Consider the following 14854-nt stretch of genomic DNA (forward strand, 5'->3'; position numbering starts at 1 on the left):
GAATCTAAATATCCAATAACCTCCAAATTATTGGATCTCCTATAAGTAAGCATATGGTCTTTCGTTCCTTGCAAGTATCTCAATACTTTTTTTGCAGCTTTTCAATGATCCAGTCCTGGATAACTTTGATACCTGCCTAACATTCCGATAACAAAACAGATGTCTGGTCTGGTACAAGTCTGAGCATCCATTAAGCTCCCAACAACAGATGCATAAGGAATAGCTGTCATTTGTTGGCGTTCCAATTCGTTCTTTTGACATTGCATAAGACTAAATTTGTCTCCTTTCTGAATTGGAACAACACTTGCTGAACATTTTTCCATCCTAAATCTCTATAAGACTTTATTAATATATGATTTTTGAGACAACCCTAACAATCCTTGTGACCTGTTTCGGAATATTTCAATTCCAATCACATAAGTTGCCTCTCCCATATCCTTCATTTCAAAGTTTTTAGAGAGAAATTTCTTAGTTTCATGCATAAGACCAAGGTCATTAGTAGCGAGCAAGATGTCATCAACATACAAAATCAAAAAGATAAACTTACTTCCACTGACCTTTAGATATATACATCGATCAACGATGTTTTCTTTAAATCCAAACAAAGTAATGGTATCATTAAACTTAAGATACCACTGACGAGAAGCTTGTTTGAGTCCATATATTGATTTCTTCAATTTACACACCATGTGTTCCTTACCTTCAATTAGAAAACCTTCGGGTTGATTCATATAACATTCCTCATCTAAATTTCAATTCAAAAAGGCAGTTTTCACATCCATTTGATGCAGCTTTAAGTCATTATGAGCTACCAAAACCATGAAAATTCTAAAAGAATCTTTCTTAGAGACTAGCGAAAAGGTCTTCTTATAATCAATGCCTTCCTTCTGAGTGAAACATTTGGAAACAAGTTTGACTATATATAGTTCAATATTACCATTAGAGTCGCGCTTGGTCTTAAAGACCCACTTACACCCAACTCTTTTACACGATTCAAGTAATTCAACAAGGTCCCAGACTTCATTCTAATCCATAGATTTCAACTCTTCTTACATAGCATCTACCCATTTATCAAAATTAACATTTTGAATAGCTTGTGAAATTGAAACTGGATCATCATCAACAATTCCCAAGTCAAATTCAGATTCCTGTAAATAAACCACATAATCATCAGAAATAGCTGGTCTATATTGTCTTTCTGACATTCTTAATGTTATTGCTTGTGGTTCATTTGTTTCAAGTTCATTGACAATTTCTTCATTCTGAGGTGTTGGATCATTAATTTGTTGTCCTTGCAAATTGCCATGTCGTGCAATAATTGAAGGAACAACAACATTAGAAGAAGTTGAGGGCAAATGAACTTGCACTCTAATTTTAGAAGAGGTTGAGAGCAAAGTAACTTTCACTCTTTCTTGAATTTTCACATCACATCGTTCCACACTCCTACTGGTTTCGCCATTTTCAATGAACCTAGCATTTTTAGTTTCAACAATTCTCGTACTATGGCTAGGACAATAAAATCTATACCCTTTTGATTTTTCTGGATAACCAATGAAAAACTCTTGAGTCCAGTTTCTTTTCATGTGGATTATATGTTGTATCATATTTTTTGATATATGAGAAAAAGGGTGTGATGAAAAACCTATCTTAGAATGAAAAATCTTTTAAGTTAATATCATATTTCGAAACATGTATGAAAAGTTTTGGCGCGAATATTGAACTGTTTGAAAATCTAAAGTTCATGCATTATGTTTTGAAACCTATGTACCATGTTTCGAAACATTGTTAAACCATGTTTCTGTTCTTCTTTCGAAATCCTTTGAATAGGATTCAAATGTTTTTCTAAGTGTGCATGCTTTATTTCAAAACATCTATGAGATTTAAGCATATGTTTCGAAACCTACATAATATGTTTCAAAATCTCTGACTCTGTCAGCTGAACATTTAAAAACATCGAGATGCTTTTCCTTTTCATTTTCTTTACATCCAAAAGCTTCTCAAAAGTTTCTTTTTTTTTTTTTTTATTTAATCTCTATGCTCTAAGATTTCAAATTTAAATTTGAAAGTGAAGAACAAAAAAAAAATCATAGTGAGCATAAGACCTTGTCTCCTACTCATGTTGTCTCTTAGTGCAAGTCCAATTGTAAAAGTTGGATGTTTCGAAACATGTGTTGTATGTTTCGAAACCATAGTGTAAAATTGTGTTATTTCAAAACCAATAAGCTATGTTTCGAAACATTCTTTTATATCTTGTCTCTAACGGCTATAAAACAGTCAAACGTCTATAAATAGCAGGTGCTTGAAGACAAGAGAAGCATATATCAGAATATACACACTCAAGATACAAGCAACACAAATACACAAGTGGTGAACACAAGATTTTGATTGAGCTTTCAAAGAAGATCAGCATACATCGTGGTTTGTAAAGGAAAGGCAAGTCGAAGACAAGAAGTATAATATCTTTCAACTCTCCTCACCTTAAGATAAGAGGTTTGTACAACAATTGGTAAGGCATTTCATTGCTATAAATTCATCAGGCTATAAAGATAATTTTTTTTATCTTATTGATTGTTGTAAGGTTTGAATTGAGCCACAAAACTCATTGTGTACAAGGTTTTAGGGTGAACCGTGGTCAAACTCTTATTGTTGATCACTAGTGAAAGTGATTGGGTTTGAAAATCCTTCAAGTGGAAAGACTTGAAGGTAGTGGACTAAGCGGGATGTCGAACCACTATAAATCTCGTGTGCATCAAATTTATTGGTTTGCTTGATTACTTCTTATTGCTCAGACTTTCAAAAAAATTGTTTTCAAAAGCTAAAACAAATTTTCTTTGAAGCATAGGTATTCATAAACCTATCTTTAATCTCAAGTATCTTTGGCAAACTCCTTTTTAAAGAAATTATCTTTACCAAAGTCATTTATTTGAAATCCTAAGCTAAAAGTTTCGAAACACCCCAAATCAGAAAAGTATATTTTGAAACATATATAGTAGGTTTCGAAACCTACTTAACAGAAATGTTTATTTTGAAACATACTCCCCTATATTTTGAAACATAGTTCTCTTCCATAAATTAGTGTTTAATTTATCAAAAAATTTATACGAATTCTAATTCACCCCTCCTCTTGGAATATATTTGCTATCATTTGGAACTAACATTATAAATTCTTACTTCTGCTGGACAACCCCAAACATGTAAATGCCTTAACCTAAGTTTCCTTCCTGTCCACAGTTCAAAAGGAGTTTTTGGAACTACTTTACTAGGAATCTTATTTAGCAAATACATGGCAGTCTTTAAAGCATACATCCACAAAGAGATGCGTAAAGACGAATTAGATAACATACACCTAACCATTTCCATCAAAGTACGATTACGCCTTTCAGCTACACCATTCTGTTCTGGTGTGCCCGGCATAGTGTATTGAGCACGTATGTCATGTCTTTCAAGAATTTAGCAAATGGACCAGGGTGTTGTCCAGTCTCATCATACTTGCCAAAATATTCACCACCCCTATCAGATCTAATGACTTTCACCTTTTTGTCTAATTGTCTTTCAACTTCATTAATTAAAATCTCTAAGGCATTTACAACTTAAGACTTTTCATGCAACAAATAAACATAACTATAATGTGAAAAATCATGAATAGAGGTGATGAATAATTTTTCTCCACCAAAAGATAAAACATCAAAAGGCCCACATATATCAATATGTATAATCTCAAGAAATTGTGTGCTCCTTGTGGCTCATTTCTTAACGTGTTTGGTTTGTTTTCCCTTAATACAATCCACACACACTCCAAGATTAGTAAAATCCAAAGTCGGAAGGATTTCATTCTTTACTAATCTTTGTATGCTTTCTTTGGATATATGACCCAAACGTTTATTCCACAAGTTAGCAGAACATTCATTCACTAAACCACGTTAGTACCAATGTTATTATGCAAGGTTATGAAAGTCTCAGCAAAAAGATTATCAAGCTTTAACTTATATTAGCCATCACAAAGAAAACCAGATCCAATAATACGATCATGTTTAAGCAAACTAAAACATCCATTCTCGATAGTAAATTTGTATCCAACAACATCAAGTTTTGATAATGAAACTAAATTTCAAGAAATGAAAGGTACATAAAAAGTTTGAAACAAGCGATAAGTTTTGATGGATTCAACAAGAGCTTTGACTCGATTGTCCATGAAGACAAATTTTTCATTTGGATTTATGGTTAGGGTTGTAAGGAATCCCTGCATTGTATTGATAACATGAGTGGTACAACCAGAATCAATCCACCAAGTATTATAAGAAACTTCTACCAAATTAGATTCAAAACATACAAAAGCATTACGCTTACCTTTACTTTCGAACCATGCCTTACGTTTTGGACAGTCTTTCTGATAGTGCCCAGGCTTGTGATAGAAATGGCACATATCTTTCTTGTGGATTTGGGCAGAAGACTCATTTATCTTTATTGGTCCATCTTTAATGCCCTTTCCAAATTTCTTTTTATATTTTTTTCTCAATTCCTTGTGTAACTCCCCTCTTTTCCCAAGCGTTAAATAACCTAGGAAATTTCAGGGATATATTTTCTTTTCAATATAAAATTAATATAAATCATTATCTAATAATCTCGTTCTACCTTCTCAGCATACCAAAACAAGAATCAATAAGATAAGACATATAATCATCACAAATGCGGAAGCTAGATCGAAACCTAATATAGGACATAATCAAATTCACTTTAATCATAACACAAGAATCTATACCATCATATTTTCAAATACTTAAATACATGGAGACTCGTTTCTAAAAATAACAACTAAGCACCAATGATACAATCAAACGATACCTCAACATAACCAATAAATATTTTAAACAATATTACATGATCGATTTCTCAAAACATTAATCATAATACGCACATTCTTACATTTAACAAGATAGCTCGTCAATGGATTATAAATCTCTCAACATGACTAAAACATAACCGAATCTTCCTAAAGAAGCCAAATACTGAAACAACCTGCCAAACTCACTAGACACATCACTCCGTCCTGCTACATCTTAACTACTCCCTTACCTAAGATGCAAATCTCAACTGGAACGTTTGAGTGTTCCAGAGGCATAACCCAATTAGAAGATGAATCTTCTAGCGATGGTTTAAAAACAAATACATGAATGCATGATGCAAATACATGAACAAACATTTGCCCTAGTGTAACTTCCCTGACCCTTTTGCCCAGTACAAAACCCACAGTAGTAATCCCGACCTGCTTTCGAGATACTCCCGAATGTTGTTCCATCATTACCCTTGGGGAATTACGGCTACACTATCAGGGCGACATCCCATCCTGACACAGGTATCGATATGTCAATAATATCATGCCATGTAAAAATCATGGCATTCCATGCAATAGTATATGAACAATTATGACAAAATGATCATAACTTTCATAAATATCATGCATAATTTAAGAAAAACATAACACATATAAGTTTTGGGATAAAGTCACTCACCTGAACTTAGCCTCACAGGCTTTCTCTATATGCAAGCCTTGACCTCGAAACGTGTGCCATGATAATTTTCTTGCCAAAATCTCCAAAATATAAATAAAACATGATTTCCTATTTTTTCCATAATTTTTCAGAATTTTTCTCCATTTTCTTTCTATTTTTCTGATTTTCTTTTTCTTTCCCCCCTTTTTCTTTTTTCTTTTCTTCTTCTTTTTCTTCTTATTTTTCTTCTTCTTTGCCTCTGTACACAGCCATTGTGCCCATATGCTGTCTCCGGCCATCGCGCCTACCTAGGCTCCACCGGCTGCCGCTGTTGGCCGCTACCACCACACTCTCCCAAGGAGTTAGGTAACGTAAGATTCTGGGGATATTTTTTTCAGTCAACAGAAACTCAACACAAAATCGTTCCCCGAAGATCCCGTTACACATTCTCAGTATATCAACTATGAACCATCAATAAACTAAGACATGTACATCATATCAAATGCAGAAGCTAGATCGAAACCTCAATAAATCATAATCGAACCCACTTTATTCATAATATAAAGTTGAACCAACATTTACATGATGTTCTCAAATAAACAACGTAATTGAAATGACATAATATAAAACATCCACTAATCGACGTCACTCCTCGGCAATCCCTTTTCCCTTCACACCACTGCCTTCACCTGGAATGTTTGAATATTCTAGGGACATAGTCCATATTAGATGATGAATCATCTAAATGAGAGTTCAAAAATATATTTTTCATGAATGAATGCAAGACATGAAATAAACCAATACACCCGATAAGCCCTAGCTCAAGAGAATCCCAAGCGTTTAACTCTACCACGAGAAAAGAGCAATCTCTCTAAAAGTTATGCCACCATTCCGACACATCGACACGACGTGATTCTAGTTTAAGAGAGGCAAGCCAACGCATCTTTCCAACATCTCGGGAACAATCGTTACCAACTCCCAGCCTCGGAGGGTCACATCAACGCAGGAACCCAGCTCACCACATTTACATTGGAGATTACGTTCCCACTCTAAGAATCTAGGAACCACCACACAATCCCAACTCCTAAATTTCACATGGACCACCTAGTCATCCTAGTGCAACTTCCTTGACCAAAAGGCCTGGGAGGGAAACCAAGGCAGTTATCCCGGCATACTCATCAGCACAAGATACCCCTATTATTCCGTCACGCCCTTGGAGAATTATGGCTACACTATCCAGACAACATCCTAGGCTGACATCCCACATGAACAACACAATATAGACTGCCTAGTCATGCTAGTGCAACTTCCCTGACCAAACAGCCTGGCACGGAAACCAATGCGGTTATCCCAACATGTACACCAGCATAAGATACCCCTATTATTCTGTCACACCCTTGCAGAATTATGGCTACACTATCCAGACAACATCCTAGGCTGACATTCCATATGAATAACAAAACACAAGATAATGCCATATTTCACAAATCAGTGCATCATATAAACAACATTTTATAAAATGCAATGCACAAGTTCAAAACATTTAGGGACGAACCTCTCTCATAAACCAACCGTCATCGATTACCGTTTGCATGCAACAAAAACCATTTGCATGAACAAGTCAAGTTTAATAGTGAACAACTCATCTCGAATGTATCCGAAATACCTCGATCCATGTGCATGACCTCGTTTTGCGTGCTAAATCACAAACACTTGTATTTATACTCAACCTCGAGCCACGACACTTCCTAAACACCATATTTAATTAATGAAGCATTAAAATCCATTTTTCTAAATTTTTCCATAATTTTCTCTATTTTCTCCCAATTTTCACCTCGATAATTCCAAAATAATTATCTCTTCAAATATTTTTCCAAATTTTCCAGCATAATAAATCTTAAAAGAAATCAAGAAAAATACTGGAAGAAGAAATACTAAAAATGCCCTTGTCACACGCCTAGCGCGTGGGTACGAGTGGAGTGTGGCGCATGTAGCCACGCGCCACATTCTTCCCCAATTTTTCAGCTGCCGCTGCCGACTACGATGGAAGATCTGATTGCACTCCCTTAAACTCCTCAGCAAGTCCATCTCAATGACACCAATCTCAGTCCCAAAAGACATCGGAAAGACCACCGAAAGTCGAGTTGCAGGTCAGCCCTAGGTGTCTACCTCGAGTCTCTGGCCACTGCTCGAACAACTTCCAAACCGACGCCAAACGCTCCCAAATGCTCCAGAAACGAAGCTCTCACACTAAGGAGAAAAATCCCTCTATCCGTTACCTTTGATTTGTCCTCAAACTCAATGAATTTGATGCCAAAATCTTGAAGTTTTCAACTCATATTTATACCTAAGAACCGGTCAGATCTCGGCTAATCAACGGTTATGGCTTGGTCCCCAAGCCTCCTATCGTCGTATACAACTTCCCACAAGCCACCCTCGGTTGTCCCATCTCTAGAATCGGCCTCTACGTGTGGTGGATTTGAGGTGGCCGAAATCTCTGTGAGTTCACACTGCAACTTTTGTTTAATTGCACTTTCCAAAGCACCCCTGATCTTTCCAATACCACCATTAAGGCCCACAAGTCTTATACTCTTCATTTCATCTTTGAAATTTTTGAAAAATTATCCTTCTGACCTCCCTTGGACAAAATTAAAAAATTGCACTTAGGCCCGGCTGGTCGATTTGACCTTAAATCCATTAGTTTCAACCCGAAATCGCTCAAGGGTTGTTTCATGTACAAAATCTAAGTTCTCAAGACACTCCGTTGACTTTTTGGATGTTCCCTACGTAGATTCGATTTTCTCAGCCTGGTCGACAGTTGTACCGAAAACTGTTCCCGATCCAACTTCTTTTGATGCCTAAAATCATAACTCGTATTACTTGTCAATTTGGTCACTTAAAACTGCGATAGTGTTATAGCCTCATTTCTTAAAAAATTCCATTTATGCCCTTTATAAAATATCATTTATATCCTCAAGAATTTCCCTGGTATTACAACCGACACGTCCCTCGTTGCTGCTGCTTCAGGGCCCATGGTCGCCACAACCGCACCAACACGCGGCCACTGCCGCCTTGCGCTGCAACCGGCCGCCTCTAACCATCTCATTTTCCCTTTTTCTCTCTCTGTTTCTCGATCTCTCGGCCATGTGCTCAACCCAAGCTCTCTCTCAACCTCCATTTCCAGATCCAGTTTTTGAAGAAAAATGTTCGGGCAGCAGTCACGAGCATATATATGTGTGTGTGTAAATTACACATTTACCCTTACCAATTCTTCTTAATTGCACTTAATAATTTTGATAATTGCACTAAAAACTTTGATAATTTCTCTTGGACCCTCTATGGCCTTAAAATAATTACCCTCAAGCCACACAATATCTTGATTTATCAAAATTAATAACTGGCATTTACTCGATAAAGATCGATTTTGTCCCTACACCCTCACAGGACCCTTGTTTCGTCCCGAAACTATTTCAGGGTTGATCTTTACAAAAAATCGAAGCCCCCTCAAGATTTCATTGACTTTCCCATAAATCCCCTATGACAATTCGATTTTTCAGTATGAATCATAGCTATATTTTAGCTTACCGAAAATCGTTTATTATCCAATTTCTTTTGATATCATAAATCATGACTCGAAATTCTAATCAATGCCGTATTAATTTTCTTAGATATCTTGACTCCAGGGCACTCCCTGTCGTTGATTCGGTCAATTTTTTGAACTATTTAGATACCAATCTTCCCCAAAATTTTATTTTTCTAATAAAATACTTATTCTCAAATAACCCAAATTTCTTGGGTATTACACCTTGATTACTCACGAGATGAACGAAATGAGTTCCTTGATTCTTGAGCCTTGTCTCTTCTTGCACAAGCATGCTGTGTAGTTCATTCACATTCCATTTGTCCTTTAACGTATTATAGTTCATATGGAATTGACCATACTCAGGAGTTGATAATAAATTGTACTAGGAAGTTCTCATCCACAGTCATTCCCAGAGTCTTAAGTGTTGCTGCAATATTAGTCATTTCAATGACATGTTCATGCATAGTACGAGAACCATCCAACTTCATGGTGGTTAAAGTACTCATTAGTGTCCCAGCATGTGACTTATCAGCAATTTGAATATTCTTCCACAAACTTCATTAATTCCTTAGCATTCTCAATTTTTGGAATAGTAGACTTGATATGTTTAGCCAAAGTCATTCGCATAAAAATCATACTTAACCTGTTAGATCTTTCCCAAACTTTATGAAAAGACCTTTCTTTATCACTGCTCGCATCAGTGAGATCAGCAGGTTTCTCAACTTGAAGTGCCAAGTTGATCAAGTCCAAAACACCTAAGTTGAACTGGACTTGTTCACACCAGTTAGAGAAATTGAGCCCATTGAATAGTGGAACAGATGATGCATGCAAATGTAGAGAAACAAGAATAGATATTGAAAAATACAAATGCTCGTACATTAATGCCTTGGGTTTTAATTAATTTTAAAATCAGATTTAGATCACATGACAATAAACGTACGTCAAAATTCTCCTTTGAGCAATGTAATGATGTACAACTATAATAAACATGATGATGCTAATTTAGACTTCTCATAATTGGTAATTAATATACTCCAATCAGATATATCTGTCATGTTTAGATATACAAAATATATCGAATCAAGTATTTAAATTGACCACGATTATGTTCTACATTAATAAAATTGGCCGATCAACCTTTGGGCGATCCTTAACAATTTTATAATCTACGAATATCAATTTACTCGTGATTACAATAACGTCATCTTCATTTATTAGCATCCATTCATCACAGGTAATTGACAATCAACTTATGTGATTTAATGTTCACAACTTTAAAGTTTGGCCACTTTGGTGACTAACAAACTACAATTATTGGACTTGATCCACATAATATAACACCTTTCATATCAGAATATTAATCAGAATATTCTCATAATTAATGTAAATCATCAAATATACTATCACATAAAATGCATAATCACATATCACATGAATACAATGAAGATACGCATATATTCTATGCCAACAGTCATCACTGTTTTGAAAAGCGTCATTATTATATTCTATCAACACACTGCAGATAACATATAAGCTACGTATTCACAATATGGGAGATCATATACAGCAAATCAATGCATATCCAATTAACTCATGTAATCACACTTCACTGTTCTTCATTGGTTGTTGTTGCATATGGACATGTCTTGATCCATATTTGATCCATATACATATACATGCCATGAAAGTTTGAAAGTAATTCATTAAACCAGTAAGTTTACTCATTACGAAACTTGAATTTATTTTAACAATATAGCAGAAACAAATTTTCAGCAGACTGACAACATACATCAGAAATAAATTTTACAGCAACATACATCCATATTTGATCCATACAGCGGAAATCAATTTTACTTTAAATCTTTATAATAAATCATAAGAAATAATCAATGATTGGAAAATCATAAGTTTCTTAACCTTGCTCTGATACGTAAGCATTCAATTATTCTGTGCAGTTTCTTCATTCATAGAAACTCTAATATCAGAATTTTAAAACTTATATAATTTTCACATACACATTATTAATCAAGATTACATATCTTGATCCATGATGGTTAATTGAGAAGATGAAAATCTGCAAAGGAATAGAATCAAAGTAAACCAGAAATCTGTTCTCTCTCTTTACCTTTTTCTGTTATTGAATATTTTTTTTATGGATGGAACACACATTTATAGGTAGGGTGAGACAGTTCCTGTAGGCCAAAAAACTGCCCACTGTCCAACATAGTAGGCAGTTAAAAAACCACCCAATTCTCAAATTAACCAATGATGAGATTTTAGCCCACTAACCACTTTAATTTATTTATTAATAATATTATGTGGGCCACAGTAATAAATCTTACATCTTTCTGATATTCTAGAATATACTCGATGCAAAACTTCAACAGGAGGATCAAGAAAAAACTTACTGGTAAGACCACATACTATTATAAGGTCACGTCGTTCAGCCTCAAGAATACTGGGCAACCTATCGGCTCCTTGTTAGCAAGCTCTTCCAAAATTAGTTCGATAACATGGAGGCATATCTTGAAGATATGCTTGTCAAGAGCCACTTGGCCAAGCAGCATGTCCACGACCTTGAGAATTGCTTCACTATCTTAAGGAAATGCACATGACGCTAAACTCGACCAAATGTGCTTTTGGTGTGATAGTAGGTAAATTCCTTGGGTCATCACCCATCGTGGAGGTATTGAGATCAATCATGAATAGATCCGGGTCATCATGGGTATGGCATTGTTGAGGGGAATAAATAATTAACCTTTTCAATCAACCCTAAGGTACCACATGGATTAAAGTGAGCAAGAAAAATGGACCGCTAGATGGAAAACATATGTGCAGGGAAACCAATCGAAAGGCATAATCACCACCTAGAGTATCTCTGAACTCATCACGTGGCAAACACAACTGTCTTTGCAATTAATAAATTATAACATGGCTCGACAGGAATGACCTAAACGCTTGAGCCCATGCTTGGTCACATCTAAGAGGAGAAGCCTAGAAAATCATGCATTGGCTATGCCTGAGAGAACTATAAAAACCCTTATCTCTCTTACGGCGAATATGCATTAATTAAGTCAATTTACTTGTAAATTTGCGCATTTTCTTTAACTGAGAATTAATTAAATTAATTGTCAAAAAGTACATTGAAAAAAGAAAATGGCCTCGAAATTTAAAAAAAAAAATCATTTCATTTTGACGTGGGTCTCACTATATAGCAACATCATATTTCAAATAATAATATTATTAACCAAAAGTTTAATGATTTGACAAAATAACTTTTACTAATGTATTTCTAAGTTAATGCAATAATGCTTGAAAATATACAAAGTTTAACGGTCTTTAATCTTGAATTGTTGGGTTTATATTTCGGTAATTGACACATTGTGCGTGTCTGCGTGTTTTTAAATTAAAGTCAATTCAAGGTTTAGAGAGGAAAAGAGAAAACTCCACGTGCTGGACATGTACAGATGTGGGTTTGGACTAATGTCCACTTACACATTATATATGCTTTCCAAATTCCAACGTGTGAAATTTATTTTTCTGTTAAGAAATTATTATTGCAAATATGGAATTATATTTGTGCCCTCGTCAATTTTAGATAGCTTGGATGTCGAACTAAAATACCTTCCACTTGCAGTTTCATGCAAGTTCAGACTAGACCACTGGGTTGCACTTATATTATGCGATATATCACATTACCATTGGAAACCTAATAAGGGAGTGAACTAATGAACTTCGAAGTTGAGATTTTGGATTCACAAACACTATTATTCATCATTAAGATACGCTTGCTTTCCATAGCCTTTTTTGATTAATGTCAAGTGTTAACAAAGGGGTAGATCTCATATCTGAAGTTGCAGCTGCCGCCAACCACTCTCCCTCCTTCTTTCCCATCACAGCAATCTAAAAGTTCACTCATGGCACCATCAAGGCACTTCTTACAGTCACTGCTAGAAAGATCTCGGGTGCATTGCACCAGTCCATACAGTTTCCTTGATCCCTCAAGCTCCAGCTCCCCAGTGCCATACAAAACTGGATTCACATAAGCTTTATTTTCTAACTGGCTTAGCAAATACTTCGTTTTTTTGTTGAAACTGTCCGGATCTTCCACTTCTTTGGTGTTGAACATGTAGAACTTGTTCTTGTTGTCGATCTCCCCGAAGAACTCCTCGTTCGAGTACTTGTAGAGGCAGTTATCGTACTTTTCAGGAAAAAAAAAAAAAACACATAACATAATCAAGAGCTAAACTCAAGATTCTGAAGGAAGATAAACCCGATTCCGATTTGATCTGATTCTAATCTTGACAGTATATACACACACGCACACGCGCACACACACACCATATGATGGCTGCTTTGTTGGTGGGGCAGCGGTCTCGGATCTTTCTGCTTGCCTCGACGACACAGGCTTTGCAGGCTGAGCTCAAGGTGTCGCCCCGGCACAGGGCTAGGCCGTTGGCTCGGGTTTGGCCCTGGCCGACTGAGCCAACTCCGAAGCCGGTTGGGGGAACCTGGGCTTGGAGGAGGTCCGCCAGGTCATTCAAGTTGGATTCATAAGTGGGGCTTGTGGAGTTTTTACCAAAGCAAAAATGGAAGAGAGGGCCTGCAGAAATAACACAAGTAGTGGGGAAGAAGAGCAAGAAGGGAATGATCAAGAATGGGTTTGGTGAGAAATAGTGCATATTTGGATGGAAGAATGGAATATGGGTGTCTGTATTATGACGGTTAGTTCTTACATTTTGCGCATTTCAAAGCAACTCAAGCTCCTTAATATAGAGGGAAATAAAATATGTAACCAATCCGATACAGATGGCGATGCTTCTATTACTATCGAATCGTAGTTTGTTGTAATATAGGAAGACAAAATTACTTTGGCTGAATGTGGCAAAGTTTTGCAATTTCCAGATACTTAATTTCAATTAACTAGTGGTGAATCTTCTCAAACTTCTTATTGTAATTTGCCCACTTCAAATGAATCTCATTGCAGTGGACCCAACAACTCACATATGGCGGCTGCAAAACTCAGAAAAATACATATAGCTAGGTTTCTTAATTTGATAAGGTCCGCCTAATAAGGCTATTTTAATTTCTACATGCATGTGGAACTAGCTTTATGTGACTCAGTGGGGTTGAACCAATCTCCACTTAGTTACATATATATTGGTGGTCATCCCATTCATTAATATTGTACATTGTTTATGCTTTGCACCTTTGAAAATCTGAAATATTATATACTCTCTTTGTCAATTTAAGATATCGTTATTGCCCACCTTAATTCGGTGCATCAGAGATCAAGGATCAATCTCGAACATTGTTAGTGTTTGATTTTTGTTCAATTTTCGATAATAATAAGGTTGGATTTGATAGTGTTTTTTTTAAGTTTCCTTAACAAATGATTGAGTATCTACGCTTATTATTTTTAGGATTTTTTTTATTTTTCTTTTGTTGTAACTTGAAAGCTCATCAGTATTAATGTTTATAGGTTAATTAGTTGTTATGGCTAACTTCAACAAATAAAAGAAACCAAAAGGAAAAAGCTTCTAGAATTAAAGTTCAAATGGTGAGAGTGATGAAAGAGAAGAGAAGAGGGAATCGTCTTGACAAACTATTTTTTTTTTTTAATTTGGCCATCAAAAGCAACTTATATATATAATACAATATTCAAAATTAATAGCTGGGAAATTTTGTGTAAGTTGAGGAATGAGGCGAGAATGGTAAATACAATTCTCATCTTGAGCTCAATTGAAAAAAAAAAAAAAAAGAGATTTATTGAATTCAACTG

The 14854-nt window shown here is 35.6% G+C and overlaps 1 protein-coding gene across 2 annotated transcripts in view; it reads right to left on the reverse strand.

Annotated features, from left to right (window-relative positions):
* The window catches only part of LOC127792549 (cysteine-rich repeat secretory protein 38-like), a 102735-nt gene that overhangs the window by 16562 nt on the left and 71319 nt on the right, over positions 1–14854 (reverse strand). Inside the window, exon 2 of one of the 2 annotated variants that reach the window (XM_052323076.1) lies at positions 13414–13583. In XM_052323076.1, the coding sequence (XP_052179036.1) occupies positions 13414–13583 (170 nt within the window). Of the gene's footprint in view, positions 1–13413; positions 13676–14854 lie in introns of both variants that reach the window. The other variant, XM_052323075.1, reaches the window with a different exon arrangement.

The sequence above is a fragment of the Diospyros lotus genome, chromosome 15 (assembly GCF_014633365.1).
Source record: "Diospyros lotus cultivar Yz01 chromosome 15, ASM1463336v1, whole genome shotgun sequence".
Classification (NCBI taxonomy): Eukaryota; Viridiplantae; Streptophyta; class Magnoliopsida; order Ericales; family Ebenaceae; genus Diospyros; species Diospyros lotus.